The sequence below is a fragment of the Vanellus vanellus genome (genome assembly GCF_965231255.1).
Source record: "Vanellus vanellus genome assembly, chromosome: 31".
NCBI lineage: Eukaryota > Metazoa > Chordata > Aves > Charadriiformes > Charadriidae > Vanellus > Vanellus vanellus.
The window spans coordinates 54,996-74,681 of record NC_138936.1 but is presented as its reverse complement, the minus strand read 5'-3'; the positions used below and the strand labels follow the sequence as shown (position 1 = coordinate 74,681).

Sequence of the window (19,686 nt, the reverse complement as noted above, 5' to 3'; positions counted from 1 at the left end):
GGGGCGGGGCTGCAGCTGAGGCGGTGGAGAAACGCGGCGGCCGGTGAGTGACCGGGGACAGGGGGAGTCCCCTCGGACTGTCCCCGGGGCTCTGGCCCGGTCACCGTCCGGGGCTGGGGGTGTCCCCTGTCCCCAGCAGCCCCCCCCCCCCCCCCGACCGGGCTTCCCCCGGTGTCTGCCGCCTAAACAGCCCCCCGGGCCCGGCGCCTCCGGTACCGCCAAAACAGCCCCCGGTGCCCCAAAGGCCTGCCCCCCCCGGGTCCCCTAGACCCCCCCAAAGCTCTGCCCTTCCCCCCAGGGCCCCCTAGACCCCCCCCCAAAGCCCTGCCCCCCTGTAACCCCTAGTCCCCCCGAAAGCCCTGCCCCCCCCCCCCCCCGTGCCCCTTAGACCCCCCAAATTCATTCCCGCCCCGGTCCCCCTAGACCACCCCCAAAGTCCTGCCCCCCGTACCCCCTAGAGCCCCCCCAAAGCCCTGCCCCCCCCTGCCCCCTAGACCTTCCCAAATCCCTGCCCCCTCCCCGTGCCCCCTAGACCCCCCCAAAGCCCTGCCTCCCCCTCCCCATGCCCCCTAGACCCCCCCAAAGCCCTGCCCCCTCCCCGTGCCCCCTAGACCCCCCCAAAGCCCTGCCCCCCCCTCCCCATGCCCCCTAGACCCCCCCCAAAGCCCTGCCCCCCCCCCCGTGCCCCCTAGGCCCCCCAAATTCATTCCCGACCCGGGCCCCCTAGACCCCCCACAAAGTCCTGCTCCCCCGTACCCCCTAGATCCCCACAAAGCCCTGCCCCCCCCCCCCCCCGTGCCCCCTAGACCCCCCAAATTAATTTCCCCCGCCCGGTCCCCCTAGACCCCCCCCAAAGCCCTGCCCCCCATACCCCCTAGACCCCCCCAAAGCCCTGTCCCCCCATCCACCACCACTAACCCCCCTGAGCAATCCCACTCCCCCCCATGCCCCCCCCTCCCAGAATCCCCACTCCCCACCATGCACCCCCCCCAATCCCACTCCCCCCCCATACTTCCCCCTCCCCGAATCCACACTAACCCCTCCCCCAAGACCTGGGTCCCCTTTCTCAGGGGTGCCCCCCCCCTCCCCCCCATCTCCTGGGGGGTGCCCTCCTGCCTCCCCAGCAGTAATGCTGCCCCCCCCTCCCCCCCAGGGTCATGGAGGAGCCGCGGGACCTGCAGGCCGACGTTGCTTTTCGGGGTGGGGGCCACACCGTGCGGCTGCGCCTCACCCCCTCGGTGCTGGGGGTGGAGGTGGAAGCCCACCGCACCGCAGACCAGTGGCGGGGGGAGTTCGACGCCGCCTGTGAGTCCTTGGGGGGGGGTGCGGGGGGGGGGTGGGTGTCTTTAAAAGAGGGGGGCTGAGGGGACCCCCACCCCAGGAACGCTGATTGACCAAAGCCGCCCCCTTTCCTTCCTCGCAGTCATCGAGGAGCTGACCCACAAAACAGGGAATTTTAAGCAATTTGGCGTTTTCTGCAGCATGCTGGAGTCGGCGCTGACGCAGGTGAGCTCCCCCCCCCCCCCCCCCTTCAGCGTGGTGTTTGGGGAATTGAGGGGGGGGGGTTGGTGGTGTCCCACTGAGCCCCCACCCCACTTTCCCCCCCTCTACACTTTCCCCGCAGAGCAGCGAATCCGTCAGCCTGGAGCTCCTCACCTACTCCGACCTGGAGATCCTGCGCAACCGAAAAATGGGGGCCGGTTCCCGACCCCCCCTCCGTGCTGCGTCCCCCCTCAGCGCCAAGCGCTACCTCATCCTCCTCTACTCCGTCGAGTTCGACAGGTGACCGGGAGAGGGGGAGCAGCGGGGGAACGACGAGGCTTTGGGGACCCCCCCACCCCATGTACGTGCATGTGTGTGTGTCCCCCCCCCATCATCGTCTCCAGGATCCACTACCCGCTGCCGCTGCCCTACGCCGGGCGGCCGGATCCTGCCGCGCTGCGCCGGCTGGTGCGGGAGCTGAGAGAGGAGTTGGCACAACTCCGGGCTGGACACGGGGAGGACGGCCGAGACGCCGAGATCCGGCACCTACGGGATGAGTGAGTGGCGCCGGCGACACCGGGAAAAATTTGGGGTTCAGAGCGAGGAGAGACATCCCCCCCCCCCCCCCAAAAAATCCCCCCCACCCCTGCAGGCTGCAGCGGGCGCTGGAGGAGAAGCGTGTGGCGGAGGCGGCGGCACTTCGGCGTTGCAAGGATGAGCTGCAGCGGGAAAAAGCCCGGCACCAACGTGAGCACCGGCAACTGGCCGCCGAGGTGGGTTGCCACCGCTTCGAGGGGGGCCGCCAGTGGGGTTGGGGGGGCCACCGGTGAACCTTTGCGTCTCCGTCCTCTCTCCCAGCTGGCGGAGGCGAAGGCGGCGGAGCGGAGGCTGCAGCAGCGGGTGAAGAGCCTGACAGCCGAACTGGCCGCCTGCAAGAGGGGGTGAGGCCGGGATGGGGGTCACAGGGAGGTCCCCGTGTGGGGTGTCCCCTTTGTGTGTCCCCCCCCACCCATCACGGTGCCGGTCCCTTCGGCAGCCATCGGACGTCTGTCGGCACGGCCCGGCATCCCCAGGAGCGACGCTCGGTGTCCCGGGAGAGCCGTGGTGGCAACCACGGCCGCCCCCCGCCACGGTCCCCGTCACCTGCAGGTGGGGGACACTTGGGGGTCACACACACACAGAGTTGGGGGACACACACACACACGGAGTTGAGGGGGGACACACACGTGGTCTGTCCCCTCCTTGCCAGGCTCCCGCCCGCCGCGCTTCGACCCCACCGCCTTCGTCAGGGCCCGGCAGCGACGGCAGAAGGAGGCTGAGCTCAAAAAGTAAGCGGTGACATTGGCGTTGTCACCGTCACTGTCCCCTGTGTCCCCCCCCACCTCTCCCCTCAATGCCCCCCCCGACCCTTTCCTTCCTTAACCGCCGTCTCTCGGGGGTGCAGCCAGCGGCGCGGGGCGGCTTTCGGCAGCGCCAGCCCAGCGAGGAGCCGTGGGCGCAGCTCCTCGGGTGAGTGGGGATAACCGAGGCGTTGGGGTGGGGGGCGGCGGGGGGGGGGGCACCCACTGGGTGCTGGAGCTCCTTCACCACCACCCCCCACTTCCCCCCCACCTCCCATTTCTCCCCACAGCCGAAAGCTTCCGGAGCCGGCGTTCAGCGGTGAGCTCCGGCAGCGAAGCCAATGAGCGCTCCGAACCCCCCAGGTAACCGCCGGGGTGGGGGGGGCAGGATGCCTGGGTGGTGTCCCCGTTCCCCCCCCCCCCCCAGCACCCCCAGACCCCCCAGCACCCCTTAACCCCCTCCCCTTTCTCCCCGGAGCAGGGGCAGGAGGGTGACCCGCACCCGGAGACCCCTTAGCGCTTCATCCTGCAACAGCCCCGGCACGGTGAGTGCCCCCCCCTACTCTTTGGGGTATGTCCCATCCCCCCCCCCCCCCCAAAGTGGGGTGACCTCGGGGGTGGGGGACACACACCAGTGCCACCCTGACTTCCTCCCTCCACCCCCAGGTCCCTCGCCCGGCCGCCGGCCACGAGCCACGTGTGGGCAGCGCTGCCAGCAAGCGCCACGGGAAAGGTGAGCACCCCCCCACCCCCCTCTTTATATTTTTGGGCTGCCCCCCTTCCCCCCCCTCCCCCCCCATCCCAATTTAGGCCTTTTTTAACCCATTTTCCCCTGCACCCCACCCCCAGAGAACCGCTCGGAGGAGCCCTCGGCCGAACTGGCCGAGATCGATGCCCGGCTGCAGGCGCTGCAGGAGTACATGGACAGCCTGGCCACCCGCATGTGACCCCCCCCCGGGGACCTCTGGGGACCCCCAGCTTGTCCCCAGGGGGTGACAGCACTGGTACGGGGACAAAAGCCCCCTAGGCCCCCCCCCCAAATAAATCCTTGTGTGGCCCCACGGTGTGTCTTGCTGCTTGCGGGGGGCCCTGTGTGCCCGTCCCCGTGTCCTGCTACTGGGGACGTGGCCGGGGGGGGGTGACAGGGGCCAGCGCTTGGGGATGTGGGGGACAAAGGGCATGGCCCAGGCCACCACTGAGCCGAAGGGCCACCGCGATGTGACATCTGCGCCCGCGTCACTGCACCCCCTCCCGATGGCCGGGGTGTCCCTGTCCCCCCTCCGGTGACACCGCTGTCCCCACAGCGCCAGCTGAGCTCGCTGCTGCGGCTGTGCCACCGCCACGGCTTTATTCAGCTCTGTGTCACACACAGTGGTGGTGTCGTCTGGGGACAATGGTGGCTGGAGTCGGCCCAGGGCCGCAGTTCGGTGACGGTGGCAGCCAGCCACGAGGCCACCAGTGATGTCACCAGAGCACGGAGGTCCTGGGGGGGAGGGGGGGGCAGGCAGGTGGTCTTTGCGCCGAAGCCACATTTGGTGCCACCGCAGCTACACCGGTGGTGATGGCACCGTGGCACGGAGGTCCTGGGGACAGCATGGGGTGCTGGAGCCATGATGACTCGATGATGGTGCCACCACAACCGCGCGCTCGGGAGGGGGCTGCGGTGACAAGGCTGGTGGTGACCGTCCTGCCTCAGAGGACGGGGTGCTGGTGACGCCACGAGGACGCCGGTGACGCCACGAGGACGCCGCTGAGGCCAGTGATGCCATAAGGATGCCGGTGAGGCTATGAAGATTTTGGTGATGCCACAAGGATGCCAGTGACATCATGAGGTTGCTGGTGACAACATGAGGACGCCGGTGATGGCACGAGGACTCCGGTGACGCCAGTGATGCCACAAGGATGCCATGAAGATTTTGGTGATGCCACAAGGACGCCAGTGACATCATGAGGTTGTTGGTGACACCACAAGGATGCCAGTGACGCCGCGAGGATGCCAGTGACATCATGAGGACGCCGGTGACGCCGCGAGGATGCCAGTGACATCATGAGGACGCCGATGACACCGCGAGGATGCCGGTGACATCATGAGGACGCCGGTGACGCCGCGAGGATGCCGGTGATGCTAGCGATGCCTCAAGGATGCCGGTGACGCCATGAAGATTTTGGTGATGCCACGAGGATGCCGGTGATGCCACGAGGTTGCCGCTGCTCATGGATGTCCATCAGGTGGTGGCCGCCATGGGAAGGAAGGTGGCCACGGCGGTGCCAGGTCCCGGTGCCGCCGGCGGCACGGCTCAGAGCGCCGGCAGCCGGATGTCGGGCAGGAGGCGACAGGCGGTGACGATGTCAACGGTGGCGGCCACAGCGCGCAGGTCGCGGCGAGCCAGGCGCAGGCAGTGGGCGGCGGCGGCGGCGCTGGCCTGCGCCCGCCCCAATGACCCCCCCAACCCCCCCAAATGGCGGGCGGCGTTGCCGTAGCTCTGCCGCAGGACGCTGCCCACCGCCCCCCGCAACCGCCCTGAGCCCTCCCGTAGCCGCTGCTGCAGCAGCGAGGGGCCCCCCTGGCCCCCCCAAACTGCCGCCGGCTCCTCCGCCGGCACTTGGGGGTCCTTCGGCCTCTGTCCCCCCCCTTCCTCCTCCTCCTCCTCTTCCTCTTCTTCCGTCTCGGAAGCTTCGCCTGGTACTTTCAGCCCGGCCCCGGGGACCCCCCCGGGGGCCCCCCCCAAAACCTCCGGCTCCGAATCGCTCTCGGAGGCTTCGCCCGGCACCACCCTGGGGGGGAGGGGGGCGGCCATGGCCTGGGGATGGGGGGCACTGGGGGGGGGGCGTTGTGTCAGGGGGGCAGTACCCACCCCCCCCGGTGTCCCCGACCTCTCTCTGCCGCCCCCCCCCACCACCCATGCTCAGACCCCCGCGGGCCCCCGAGTTACTCTGTGCACCTACAAAGACCCCCAGAGCCCCCCCCCCCCCCCCACGGAGAACCCCAGTGATCCCCCAGTGGCCCCCCCAGCCCCATGGAGACCCCCCCAATGACCCCAAGACCCCACCCCCACCCCACGGAGACCCCCCAATGACCCCAAGACCCCCCCCAGCCCCATGGAGACCCCCCCAATGACCCCAGGAACCCCCCCAACGACCGCAGGACCCCCCCAGCCCCACGGAGACCCCCCAATGACCCCAAGACCACCCCCCAGCCCCACGGAGACCCCCCCAATGACCCCAGGACCCCCCCCAGCCCCACGGAGACCCCCCAATGACCCCAGGACCCCCCCCCAGCCCCACGGAGACCCCCCCAATGACCCCAGGACCCCCCCCAGCCCCACGGAGACCCCCCAATGACCCCAGGACCCTCCCCAGCCCCACGGAGACCCCCCAATGACCCCAAGACCCCACCCCCACCCCACGGAGACCCCCCAATGACCCCAAGACCCCCCCCAGCCCCACGGAGACCCCCCAATGACCCCAAGACCCCCCCCCAGCCCCATGGAGACCCTCCCAATGACCCCAAAACCCCATCCCCACCCCACGGAGACCCCCCCAATGACCCCAAGACCCCCCCCAGCCCCACGGAGACCCTCCCAATGACCCCAAGACCCCACCCCCACCCCACGGAGACCCCCCCCCAATGACCCCAAGACCCCCCCCAGCCCCATGGAGACCCCCCAATGACCCCAAGACCCCCCCAGCCCCATGGAGACCCCCCCCCCAATGACCCCAGGAACCCCCCCAACGACCGCAGGACCCCCCCCAGCCCCACGGAGACCCCCCAATGACCCCAAGACCCCCCCCCAGCCCCATGGAGACCCTCCCAATGACCCCAAAACCCCATCCCCACCCCACGGAGACCCCCCCCCCCCCCCCCAGCCCCACGGCGACCCCATCCCCTCAGACTCTGCCCCCCCCCCTTCCCAGTTCCCCCCCGGGATCTCCCACCTCCTGTCCGGCGCCGCCGTGGGTCACATGACGGGCGTCCCGCGCGTGCACCGCATCACGTGTCTCGGGGCAGCCTCCATCCCGGAAGTGCCCTCACTCGGTATGGCGGGCCGGGCGCTGCCTGCGGGCGGCGCATGCGCGGGGCGAGCAGCGGGGCGGGGCTTGCGCTCTGCCCCCTGGCGGCGGGGCGGGGAGCGCTGCGGCGAGGGGACCGGGGAGACGGGGAGACTGGGGGGGAACTGGGGAGACTGGGGAGACTGGGGAGAGTGGGGGAGACTGGGGGGGACTGGGGAGACTGGGGATACTGGGGGGAACTGTGGAGACTGGGGAGACTGGAGGGGACTGGGGGAACTGGGGAGACTGGGGGAAACTGGGGGGGACTGGGGAGACTGGGGAGACTGGGGGGACTGGGGGGAACTGGGGAGACAGGGGGGAACTGGGGAGACTGGGAAGACTGGGGGAGACTGGGAGGAACTGGGGAGACTGGGGAGACTGGGGGGGACTGGGGGGAACTGGGGAGACAAGGGGGAACTGGGGAGACTGGGAAGACTGGGGGAGACTGGGGAGACTGGGGGGAACGGGGGAGACAGGGGAGACTGGTGGGAACTGGGGAGACTGGGGGGGACTGGGGGAACTGGGGGGAACTGGGGAGACTGGGGGAGACTGGGGGGGACTGGGGAGACTGGGGGAACTGGGGAGACTGGGGGGACTGGAGGAACTGGGGGAACTGGGGAGACTGGGGGGGATTGGGGGGAACTGGGGAGACAGGGGGAAACTGGGGGGGACTGGGGGGAACTGGGGAGACAGGGGGGAACTGGGGAGACTGGGGAGACTGGGGGGGACTGGGGGAACTGGGGAGACTGGGGGAGACTGGGGGAAACTGGGGGAGACTGGGGGAGACTGGGGGGGACTGGGGGGAACTGGGGGGAACGGGGGAGACAGGGGAGACTGGTGGGAACTGGGGAGACTGGGGGGGACTGGGGGGACTGGGGGAACTGGGGGGAACTGGGGAGACTGGGGGGGACTGGGGAGACTGGGGGAACTGGGGAGACTGGGGGGGACTGGAGGAACTGGGGGAACTGGGGGGAACTGGGGAGACTGGGGGGGATTGGGGGGAACTGGGGAGACAGGGGGAAACTGGGGGGGACTGGGGGGAACTGGGGAGACAGGGGGGAACTGGGGAGACTGGGGAGACTGGGGAGACTGGGGGGGACTGGGGGAACTGGGGAGACTGGGGGAGACTGGTGGGAACTGGGGAGACTGGGGGGGACTGGGGGGACTGGGGGAACTGGGGGGAACTGGGGAGACTGGGGGGGACTGGGGAGACTGGGGGGGACTGGGGAGACTGGGGGAACTGGGGAGACTGGGGGGGACTGGAGGAACTGGGGGAACTGGGGAGACTGGGGGGGATTGGGGGGAACTGGGGAGACAGGGGGAAACTGGGGGGGACTGGGGGGAACTGGGGAGACAGGGGGGAACTGGGGAGACTGGGGAGACTGGGGGGGACTGGGGGAACTGGGGAGACTGGGGGAGACTGGGGGAAACTGGGGGAGACTGGGGGAGACTGGGGGGGACTGGGGGGAACTGGGGGGAACGGGGGAGACAGGGGAGACTGGTGGGAACTGGGGAGACTGGGGGGGACTGGGGGGACTGGGGGAACTGGGGGGAACTGGGGAGACTGGGGGGGACTGGGGAGACTGGGGGAACTGGGGAGACTGGGGGGGACTGGAGGAACTGGGGGAACTGGGGGGAACTGGGGAGACTGGGGGGGATTGGGGGGAACTGGGGAGACAGGGGGAAACTGGGGGGGACTGGGGGGAACTGGGGAGACAGGGGGGAACTGGGGAGACTGGGGAGACTGGGGGGGACTGGGGGAACTGGGGAGACTGGGGGAGACTGGGGGAAACTGGGGGAGACTGGGGGAGACTGGGGGGGACTGGGGAGACTGGGGGGAACGGGGGAGACTGGGGGGGACTGGGGAGACTGGGGGGGAACTGGGGAGACTGGGAAGACTGGGGGAGACTGGGGAGACTGGGGGGAACGGGGGAGACTGGGGAGACTGGTGGGAACTGGGGAGACTGGGGGGACTGGGGGGACTGGGGAGACTGGGGGGAACTGGGGAGACTGGGGGGGACTGGGGGGAACTGGGGAGACAGGGGGGAACTGGGGGGAACTGGGGAGACTGGGGGGGACCTGCAGCACCCTCAACCACCCAGTCCCCCTGTGCTCACAGACCCCATAGGATCCCCCCCCGACCCCATAGGGTACCCTGGTTTGGGGGTGACCCTGGGTGGGGGTCTCTGGTTTGGGGGGGGTCCCTGGTTTGGGGGTGACCCTGGTTTGGGGGGTCCCTGGTTTGGGGGGGTCACTGGCTGGGGGTCTCTGGGGGGGGTGTCCCTGGTTTGGGGGGGTCGCTGGTTTGGGGGTGACCCTGGTTTGGGGGTGACACTGGTTTGGGGGGTCTCTGGGTGGGGGATGTCACTGGTGAGGGGGTGTCCCTGGTTTGGGGGTGACACTGGGTGGGGGTCTCTGGGGGGGTGTGTCCCTGATTTGGGGGTGTCACTGGGTGGGGGTGTCTCTGGGTGGGGGGTGTCACTGGTGAGGGGGGGTCCCTGGTTGGGGGGGTCACTGGGTGGGGGTCTCTGGGGGGGGGTTGTCCCTGGTTTGGGGGGGTCGCTGGTTTGGGGGTGACCCTGGTTTGGGGGTGACACTGTGGGGGGGTGTCTCTGGGTGTGGGGGGGTCGCTGGTTTGGGGGTGACCCTGGTTTGGGGGTGACCCTGGTTTGGGGGGTCTCTGGGTGGGGGGTGTCACTGGTGAGGGGGTGTCCCTGGTTTGGGGTCTCTGGGGGGGGGGTGTCCCTGATTTGGGGGGGTCGCTGGTTTGGGGGTGACCCTGGTTTGGAGGTGACACTGGTTTGGGGGGTCTCTGGGTGTGGGGGTGTCACTGGTTTGGGGGTGACCCTGGTTTGGGGGTGACACTGGTTTGGGGGGTCTCTGGGTGGGGGTTGTCACTGGTGAGGGGGTGTCCCTGGTTTGGGGGTGTCACTGGGTGGGGGTCTCTGGGAGGGGGTGTGTCCCTGGTTTGGGGGGGTCGCTGGTTTGGGGGTGACCCTGGTTTGGGGGTGACACTGGGGAGGGGTGTCTCTGGGTGTGGGGTGTCACTGGTGAGGGGGTGTCCCTGGTTTGGGGGTGTCACTGGGTGGGGGTCTCTGGGGGGGGTTGTCCCTGGTTTGGGGGGGTCGCTGGTTTGGGGGTGACCCTGGTTTGGGGGGTCTCTGGGTGGGGGTCTCTGGGTGGGGGGTGTCCCTGGTTTGGGGGGGTCGCTGGTTTGGGGGTGACCCTGGTTTGGGGGTGACACTGGGAGGGGTGTCTCTGGGTGTGGGGGTGTCACTGGTTTGGGGGTGACCCTGGTTTGGGGGTGACACTGGTTTGGGGGGTCTCTGGGTGGGGGTTGTCACTGGTGAGGGGGTGTCCCTGGTTTGGGGGTGTCACTGGGTGGGGGTCTCTTGGGGGGGGTGTCCCTGGTTTGGGGGGGTCGCTGGTTTGGGGGTGACCCTGGTTTGGGGGTGACACTGGGAGGGGTGTCCCTGGTTTGGGGGTGTCACTGGGTGGGGGTCTCTGGGTGGGGGGTGTCCCTGGTGTGGGGGTGTCCCTGGTTTGGGGGTGTCCCCAGTTCCCGCTGTTCTCCCCCACTCTCACTTTCATTTCTCCACGGTGACACCGTCCCCCTCGTCCCCACGTCCCCATGGGGATCTGCCAGGACCCCCCCCCCCCCCCAATGCCCCACATCCCCCCCCCGTCCCCTGTGGGACTGGGGGTGGGGGGTGTCTGGGGGGGTGCAGGGACAGAGGGACCCCGGCCACCCCCTCCCGGTGACGCAGGCGGTGGCACAGCCCTTTTCAGGGTGCTGAGGCCACCGCGAGGAAATGCCACCGCTGCCACCCGCCCCCACGCAGGATCGGGCCCGGCCCGTTACAGCCCCGTGTGCCCCTGTCCCCGTGTCCCTCGTGTCCCCCCCCCGTCCCCGTGTCCCCAATGTCCTCCATGTCCCCTGAGCTCCCTCTGCCCTCCATGTCCCCGTTGTTCCCTGCGTCCCCCATGTCACCACATCCCTGTCCCCGTGTCCCCTCCATCCCCTGTGTCCCCCTTGTCCCCTCCTTGTCCCCATGTCCCCTCCATCCCCTGTGTCCCCTGTGTCCCCATTGTGCCACCCTTGTCCCCAAGTCCCTGCATCCCTGTCCCCATGTCCCTCGTGTCCCCATTGTTCCCCGTGTCCCCGACGTCCCCTGTGTCCCCTGAGCTCCCTCTGCCCTCCATGTCCCCGTTGTTCCCTGCGTCCCCCGTGTCCCCACATCCCTGTCCCCATGTCCCCTCCGTCCCCTGTGCCCCCCTTGTCCCCTCCTTGTCCCCATGTCCCCTCCATCCCCTGTGCCCCCCTTGTCCCCTCCTTGTCCCCATGTCCCCACATCCCTGTCCCCATGTCCCCTCCATCCCCCGTGTCCCCATTGTGCCCCCCTTGTCCCTGTGTCCACACATCCCTGTCCCCATGTCCCCTCCATCCCCTGTGCCCCCCTTGTCCCCTCCTTGTCCCCGTGTCCCCACATCCCTGTCCCCATGTCCCCTCCATCCCCTGTGCCCCCCTTGTCCCCTCCTTGTCCCCATGTCCCCTCCATCCCCTGTGTCCCCTTGTGCTCCCCTTGTCCCCGTGTCCCCACATCCCTGTCCCCATGTCCCCTCCATCCCCTGTGCCCCCCTTGTCCCCTCCTTGTCCCCGTGTCCCCACATCCCTGTCCCCATGTCCCCTCCATCCCCTGTGCCCCTCTTGTCCCCTCCTTGTCCCCATGTCCCCACATCCCTGTCCCCATGTCCCCTCCATCCCCTGTGTCCCCCTTGTCCCCTCCTTGTCCCCATGTCCCCACATCCCTGTCCCCATGTCCCCTCCATCCCCTGTGTCCCCTTGTGCTCCCCTTGTCCCCACATCCCTGTCCCCATGTCCCCTCCATCCCCTGTTCCCCTCTTGTCCCCTCCTTGTCCCCATGTCCCCACATCCCTGTCCCCATGTCCCCTCCATCCCTTGTGTCCCCTTGTGCTCCCCTTGTCCCCGTGTCCCCACATCCCTGTCCCCATGTCCCCTCCATCCCCTGTGCCCCTCTTGTCCCCTCCTTGTCCCCATGTCCCCACATCCCTGTCCCCATGTCCCCTCCATCCCCCGTGTCCCCATTGTGCCCCCCTTGTCCCCGTGTCCCCACATCCCTGTCCCCATGTCCCCTCCATCCCCTGTGCCCCTCTTGTCCCCTCCTTGTCCCCGTGTCCCCACATCCCTGTCCCCATGTCCCCTCCATCCCCCGTGTCCCCATTGTGCCCCCCTTGTCCCCGTGTCCCCACATCCCTGTCCCCATGTCCCCTCCATCCCCTGTGCCCCCCTTGTCCCCTCCTTGTCCCCATGTCCCCACATCCCTGTCCCCATGTCCCCTCCATCCCCCGTGTCCCCATTGTGCCCCCCTTGTCCCCTCCTTGTCCCCATGTCCCCGCATCCCTGTCCCCCCCTCACCGTGTACTCTGCCCACCCCCCGTGTCCCTGGTGTCCCCCAATGTCCCCCGGAATGTCCTGTCCCCTCGCTGCCCCTCATTAAACCCTTTCCTGGTCGGGGGCAGCCGGAGCTGGTTTTTGGGGTGAAAAACCCCACTTTTGGTGGCGGGGCGCATGGCCGGGCAGTGTCACGGGTGCTGGTGGCCGTGGGTGTCACCGGTGCTGGTGGGTGGCCAGCGTTACTGGTGCTGGTGGCTGGCAGGCCGGCAGGTTCCCCTGGCAGGAGCCACCGGCCACAGGAAGCGGCGATGTCACGGCGATGTCACGATGATGTCATGGCGATGGTGGCACGGCCATGTCACGGGCGGTGTTGAGCGGTGGCTGTCCCCTTGGCTCTGCCTGTCAGGGGTCCCCGTGTCCCCGCTGTCCCTGCACCCCCCCCCCCCCACCGTGTCCCTTCTGTCTCCTCTGTCCCCCACATCCCCCGTGTCCCCTCACCCACTGTGTCACCCCATGTCCCCTTCACCCCTGATGTCCCCAATGTCCCTTCACCCCTGATGTCCCCCATGTCCCCTTCACCCCTGATGTCCCCCCATGTCCCTTCACCCCTGATGTCCCCCCCATCCCTGCATCCCTGATGTCCCCCATGTCCCTTCATCCCTGATGTCCCCCATGTCCCCTTCATCCCTGATGTCCCCCATGTCCCCTTCACCCCTGATGTCCCCGTGTCCCCTTCACCCCTGATGTCCCCCCATGTCCCTGCATCCCTGATGTCCCCCCATGTCCCTTCACCCCTGATGTCCCCCCATGTCCCTGCATCCCCGATGTCCCCCCATGTCCCCTTCATCCCTGATGTCCCCCCATGTCCCCTTCACCCCTGATGTCCCCCCATGTCCCTGCATCCCTGATGTCCCCCATGTCCCCTTCATCCCTGATGTCCCCCATGTCCCCTTCACCCCTGATGTCCCCCATGTCCCTGCATCCCTGATGTCCCCCCATGTCCCCTTCATCCCTGATGTCCCCCCATGTCCCTGCATCCCTGATGTCCCCCCATGTCCCCTTCACCCCTGATGTCCCCCCATGTCCCTTCACCCCTGATGTCCCCCCCATCCCTTCATCCCTGATGTCCCCCCCATGTCCCTTCACCCCAATGCCCCCCCGTCCCTTCATCCCCCCCATTCTTGCATCCCCCCCCATCCCCATGTCCCCCCCCCCCCATCCCCACACCCCCCATATCCCCCCTGTCCCCCACATCCCCGTGTCCCCTTCGCCTCCCCCATCTCCCGCAGGATCCGTCCCCCGCCCCGGCTCCCCATCCCACCCCACACCCCCGATCCCTCCGTGGGGCTGGATCCGGCCGGGCGTTACTGGGTCCTGACTCAGGAGATGCTCCCGCCGGCGCAGCCGGAATTTCTGCCCGATCCACACCTAATTATTTCCTCCCCAGCCCAGCAGTGGCGGGGCCGGATCCTGACCCGGTATAAATCCGGCGGGGAGCCGGCGCCCGGCACCGATGTGGCCGGAGGCAGGCGGGAATGGAGCCGGAGGCGCTGCCCGGGGTAGGACGGGGATGGGGACGGGGATGGGGCAGGATGAGGCCCCGCGGGGGATGGCCGTGGGGTGGCTTGGGGGGGGGGGTGCTGGGGGTGGGGGGGGTGTGGGGCCCCAGCCACCAGTGTCCCCAGTATAGGCTGGGCTAGGGTTCCCAGTGTCCCCAGTATAGGCTGTCATATGGTCACCAGTATACACTGGGCTGTGGTGACCAGTGTTCCCAGTATAGGCTCTGCTATGGTGATTGGGAATCCCCAGTATAGGTTGTCTCATGGTCACCAGTATCCCCAGTATAGGCTGGGCTATGGTGACTAGGTATCCCCAGTATAGGCTGGGCTATGGAGACCAGTGTCCCCAGTATAGACTGTCATATGGTCACCAGTATACACTGGGCTGTGGTGACCAGTGTTCCCAGCATAGGCTATGCTATGGTGATTGGTTATCCCCAGTATAGGTTGTCTCGTGGTCACCAGTATCCCCAGTATAGGCTGGGCTATGGAGACCAGTGTCCCCAGTATAGGCTGGGCTAGGCTCAGCAGTGACCCCAGTATAGGCTGTCATATGGTCACCAGTATACACTGGGCTGTGGTGACCAGTGTCCCCAGTATAGCCTGGTGATTGGGTATCCCCAGTATAGGTTGTCTCATGGTCACCAGTATCCCCAGTATAGGCTGGGCTATGGTGACTGGGTATCCCCAGCATAGGCTGGGCTATGGATACCAGTGTCCCCAGTATAGGCTGGGCTGTGGTGACCAATGTCCCCATGATTGGCTGAGCTAGCGTCACTGGTGTCCCCTGTATACACCGTGGTATGGTGACCAGTTTCTCCAGTATAGGCTGTCCCATGGTGACCAGTATCCCCAGTATAGGCTGGGCTATGGTGACCAGTGTCCCTTGTATTGGCTGTCCCATTGTCACCAGTATCCCCAGTATACACTAGGTTATGGTCACCAGCGTCCCCAGTATAGGCTGAGCTATGGTGATCAGTGTCGCCAGCGTAGGATGTCCCATGGTCACCAGTATCCCCAGTAGAGGCTGTTCCATGGTCACCAGTGTCCCCAGTCCTGGCTGACCATCTGCCTCTTGTACGGGCTCTTCCAGAGTCCCCAGTGCTCCCAGTCCAGCCTGTCCCATAGCACTTCCCCATGGTGTCCCCACGTCCCCCCATTTCTCCATGGTGTCCCCATATCTCCCTGTCCCCACGTTCCCATGTCCCCATGGTGTCCCCATGTCTCCATCTCTGTGTGTCCCCATGTCCCCATGTCGTCCCCACATCCCCCCATTTCTCCATGGTGTCCCCATGTCTCCCTGTCCCCATATTCCCATGTCCCCATGGTGTCCCCATGTCTCCATCTCTGTGTGTCCTGACGTCCACATGGTGTCCCCACATCTCCCCATTTCTCCATGGTGTCCTCATGTCTCCCTGTCCCCACATTCCCATGTCCCCGTGGTGTCCCCATGTCTCCATCTCTGGGTGTCCCCACGTCCCCATGTCCCCATGGTGTCCCCCATCCCCCCATTTCTCCATGGTGTCCCCATGTCTCCCTGTCCCCATATTCCCATGTCCCCATGGTGTCCCCATGTCTCCATCTCTGGGTGTCCCCATGTCCCCCCATGTCCCCATGGTGTCCCCACGTCCCCCCATTTCTCCATGGTGTCCCCATATCTCCCTGTCCCCACATTCCCATGTCCCCATGGTGTCCCCATGTCTCCATCTCTGGGTGTCCCCATGTCCCCCCATGTCCCCATGGTGTCCCCACGTCCCCCCATTTCTCCATGGTGTCCCCAAGTTCCCATGTCCCCATGGTGTCCCCATGGTGTCCCCATGTCTCCAGCTCTGTGTGTCCCTGTGCCCCCCTGGCCCTGAGGTGTCCCCAGGGTGTGCAGTGGGTGCCACGTGTCCCTCCCTCGGCAGGGTCCCTGCTCGCCGGCGTGTGGGGAGACCTCGGGGGGAGCCGCGGGGTGCTGCGAGGAGCGGGTGGCCTGTCTGGGCCCGGAGGGGGACACCTGCGCCTGCCGCGATGGCGCCTTCGTGGAGGTGGAGCCCGGGGAGAACCAAGGTATGGGGCTGGGGGGGCACCGGTGGGGACAGGGACAGATGGGGAGAGGGGGTTCCGTTGTGCTGTCCAGACATTCCCATCCCATCCCATCCCATCCCATCCCATCCCATCCCATCCCATCCCATCCCATCCCATCCCATCCCATCCCATCCCGTCCCCGTCCCCATCCCCATCCCCATCCCCATCCCCATCCCCATCCCATCCCCATCCCATCCCCATCCCATCCCATCCCGTCCCATCCCGTCCCATCCCCATCCCATCCCCATCCCTATCCCATCCCCATCCCATCCCATCCCATCCCCATCCCCATCCCCATCCCCATCCCCATCCCCATCCCCATCCCATCCCCATCCCATCCCCATCCCATCCCATCCCGTCCCGTCCCGTCCCATCCCCATCCCATCCCCATCCCCATCCCCATCCCCATCCCCATCCCCATCCCCATCCCATCCCATCCCCATCCCCATCCCATCCCGGATTTGGGAACCCCAGTGCCACAGCACCCATGGCCCCGCAGCGGTGGGCTCCCCCAGCGCCTGCAGATGAGGAGGATGGGGCTGTCTAAGGGTCCCCCCAACTGTCCCCTCCCTGTCCCCAGAGCCGCTGACGGAGGATGACATCTACTGCCGCTGCCTCTCCAAGACGCTGTGCCACACGGCCACCCCCGTCACCGTCGGCTTCTACGCCCCCTGCGGCCACCGCCTCTACTCCCTGCTGGACAAGGTCACCGGTGGGTGTGGGGCACATGGGGCCACCATGGGTCACCCCCCTAGAGGCTCCCACCCCACCCCAGCTGGGTGCCGGGAATCCCCGTGACACCCCGTCCCCCCGTTTGCACCCAAGACTTGGGGTCCCTGCTGGAGCAGTGTCTGTCCTGCTCCCCACACCTCGCCCCCAGATGTGGGGTCACTCTTGCTTGTCCCACCACCCCATTTGCTGCTGCAGATTTGGGGTCCCCCATTGCACCAGCACCCATCTCCATCCCAACACATCCCAATGCATCCTTTCCCATCCCCATCTCCATACATCTGATCCCATCCCATCCCATCCCATCCCATCCCATCCCATCCCATCCCATCCCATCCCCATCCCCATCCCCATCCCCATCCCCATCCCCATCCCCATCCCCATCCCCATCCCATCCCCATCCCATCCCCATCCCCATCCCACCCGCATCCCATCCCATCCCATCCCATCCCATCCCATCCCATCCCATCCCATCCCTTCCCCATCCCATCCCATCCCATCCCATCCCATCCCATCCCATCCCATCCCATCCCATCCCATCCCCATCCCCATCCCCATCCCATCCCATCCCATCCCATCCCCATCCCCATCCCCATCCCATTCCCCCCTCGTTGGGAGTCCCCATTGCCCCAACTCCCCTCCCGCTCCCCCCCGGTACAACTCAGGGCACCTTCTCCCACGATCCTTCACCCGCGCTTTCCACCCCCGAAGGCTTCATGCGGCAGGAGATGGCGCAGCGGGAGGAGGCCGAGCTCCACCGGGGCCACCAGAAGCCGAGGAGCCCCGAGGGCTGGGGGTTGCTTCTGCTCCTCTGGTACCTGGCCTTCTACAAGCCCATCATCACCGAGGGCCACCTGAGGAGGAAGAACATCGAGTTCATCTTCATCCGTTTCAGCGCCTGGCAATACGCCGGCTGCGACAAGCTCTGGGCGGGTTTGGTCACCACCCTCTGTGACAGCATCCGGCACCATTTCGGTGCTCTGCCCCTCAGCGTCTACCACGTCATGGGCACCCGGCCCCGCTACGCCTCCGGCTTCAGCCAGAAGGAGTGGGTCCTCAAGACGGACACCTGCCTCAAGCTTTGGGGGATGCTCTTCGTCCTGGCCGCCGGCCTCAGCATCCTGCTGGTGGCCCTTTTGGTGCCCGGCATCAAGGACCATCACGCTTTGAAGGTGGTGGGCAGCGCCGTCACCTCGCTCTCCGGTTCCGGTTTGGCGCTGGGTGCTTTTTCCATCCTGAAGAACCTGTTGATCAGCGAGAAGCAGAAGATCGAGCGGTTGACCAACAGCGAGAAGTTCACCAGCCAGTTGGGTTTCATGAGCAAGGTGCGCAACGAGGTGGAGGTGTTGGTCGACTTCTTGGCCTTCATGGAGATCTTTGAGCGCCGACGACTCCGCGTGGTGCTGGAGATCACCAGCCTGGACATCTGTTACCCGGAGAAGGTGGCCGGCGTCCTCAACGCCATGAACACCTTGCTCTCCGAAGCCAACACCCCCTTCATCTTCATCCTGGCCGTGGACCCCAGCGTCATCGTCCCCTGCCTGGAGCAGACCGGCTGCATGAAGGGTCTCGCCGACAACGGTTACCTCTACCTCAACCGGACGGTGTCGTTGCCCTTCTCCATCCCCGCCATGGGCGCCCGCTCCCGCCTGCGATTCCTGGAAGCCGCCGTCCAGACGCGGGAAGATCTCATGTACCGCATCATCACCAGCAACGTGGAACGGCGCCGCGCCAAATGCCGGGGCGCCCCGACAGTTCCCAACCGGCAGGAGGTGGACGCCGAAGCCGTCCGTTGCATCCACGAAGCTTTCCGTTGCCTCCACGACGGCTCCGACCCTCTGGCCCGTTACCTCCCCACCAGCGGCACCCACGTCCGCCGCATCGTCAACACCATCCCCATCACCCTACGGCTCCTCCTGCACCGCGCCGGCGCTCCCGGCACCCCCTCGCCCCGCGCCGCTGCCGCTTGGGTGGTGTTGGCCGACCAGTGGCCGTGCCGGCTGAGCTGGGCGCTGCAGTGCCTGGAGGACGCATGGCAGAGTCAACCGGCGCCGGATTTCGGCTCGCGATCCCTGTGGAGCATCTTCCGGGAGAACGTGGGGGAGCTGAGCGCCCTCCGGCAGCACCTGCACAACGCCCTCAGCTTGGATGGAGATCCCGAACTCTTCCAGACCTTCCTCGCCCGCGACTTCCCCTTCACCGCCCGCGACGCCCGCGCCTTCCTCGGCGTCACCGTCAACCTGGACCACTCCATCCGGCACAAGATGGGGCTCCTGCGCGGTCTCGACCGCCTGCAGAAAACCGCCGCCGCCCCCGTGTCCCGCAGCGTCCAGTGTCCCCACCCCGAGTGACGGTGACACCGGCATGGGGACTCCGGGTGGTGCCTCTGGACGTCGGGTCCCCCAAAATAAGCTTGGACGTTGGTGACACCGCGGTGTCCCCACGGTTGGAGGACGCCCGTGACCCGTTGTTGTCCTCTCCCGGCGTATTTTGGGACCCGTATTTTGGGGCGTATTTTGGGGACAATTCCTGTCCACCCCCATCCCCAAGAAGAGACGCTGCAGGGGATGGAGATGGGGTGACTGGGAGAGACTGGGGAGGACTGGGAGAGACTGGAGGGGACCCAGGGCATTCTAGGGGGGGGTGGTGTCAATGCCACCCCAGGGCACCCCAATCCCCCCCCCCCCCCACTGCCACCCCCCCAAACACCCTTTGGGGACCGTCCCCCAGCGAGTGGGTCCCAGGGGGGGGGTATGGTGGAGACCCCCCCAGATGCCACAAAGGACCCGTTGGTGTCACCACCAGTGTGACCCCAAAGCGGGGACATCCCCGAGCCGCATCCCTCGGGGGGGGGGGGGGGGGGGGGGAACTCCTGGTGAAGCCCCCCCCCCCCAGGACCACCGGGGTCATCCCATAATAAACCAGTTAAACCTCCCACTCTGTGTCTCGGCTTTTTTTGGGGGGGGGATGGGGGGGGATTCTTGGGGGCTGAAAAAGGCAATTTTGGGGGGAAATCAGCCCAAATTGCCACTGGGGGAGG

At 67.1% G+C, this 19,686-nt stretch overlaps 3 protein-coding genes across 3 annotated transcripts; 2 read left to right on the top strand and 1 right to left on the bottom strand.

Annotated features, from left to right (window-relative positions):
* The first annotated feature begins 27 nt into the window (after window positions 1-27).
* Window positions 28-3,875, top strand: CCDC61 (coiled-coil domain containing 61). The gene is made up of 14 exons (XM_082496810.1): window positions 28-43; window positions 1,154-1,305; window positions 1,424-1,506; window positions 1,625-1,782; window positions 1,887-2,039; window positions 2,135-2,255; window positions 2,341-2,423; window positions 2,519-2,631; window positions 2,732-2,810; window positions 2,927-2,991; window positions 3,113-3,185; window positions 3,304-3,367; window positions 3,489-3,555; window positions 3,672-3,875. The coding sequence occupies exons 2-14, from the start codon at window positions 1,158-1,160 to the stop codon at window positions 3,767-3,769; spliced, it is 1,305 nt and encodes a 434-aa protein (XP_082352936.1). The 5' UTR covers window positions 28-43; window positions 1,154-1,157; the 3' UTR covers window positions 3,770-3,875.
* A 267-nt stretch (window positions 3,876-4,142) lies between these two features.
* BLOC1S3 (biogenesis of lysosomal organelles complex 1 subunit 3) lies at window positions 4,143-6,953 on the bottom strand. Its single transcript, XM_082496809.1, has 2 exons — window positions 6,759-6,953; window positions 4,143-5,639 (listed from the first exon to the last, which is right to left on the bottom strand). Exon 2 carries the CDS (start codon window positions 5,618-5,620, stop codon window positions 5,120-5,122), a length of 501 nt encoding a protein of 166 aa, XP_082352935.1. The 5' UTR covers window positions 5,621-5,639; window positions 6,759-6,953; the 3' UTR covers window positions 4,143-5,119.
* Window positions 6,954-13,533: 6,580 nt separating this feature from the next.
* On the top strand, window positions 13,534-19,489 carry NKPD1 (NTPase KAP family P-loop domain containing 1). Its single transcript, XM_082496762.1, has 4 exons — window positions 13,534-13,847; window positions 15,755-15,899; window positions 16,498-16,629; window positions 17,358-19,489. The coding sequence occupies exons 1-4, from the start codon at window positions 13,824-13,826 to the stop codon at window positions 18,995-18,997; spliced, it is 1,941 nt and encodes a 646-aa protein (XP_082352888.1). The 5' UTR covers window positions 13,534-13,823; the 3' UTR covers window positions 18,998-19,489.
* Window positions 19,490-19,686: the final 197 nt, after the last annotated feature.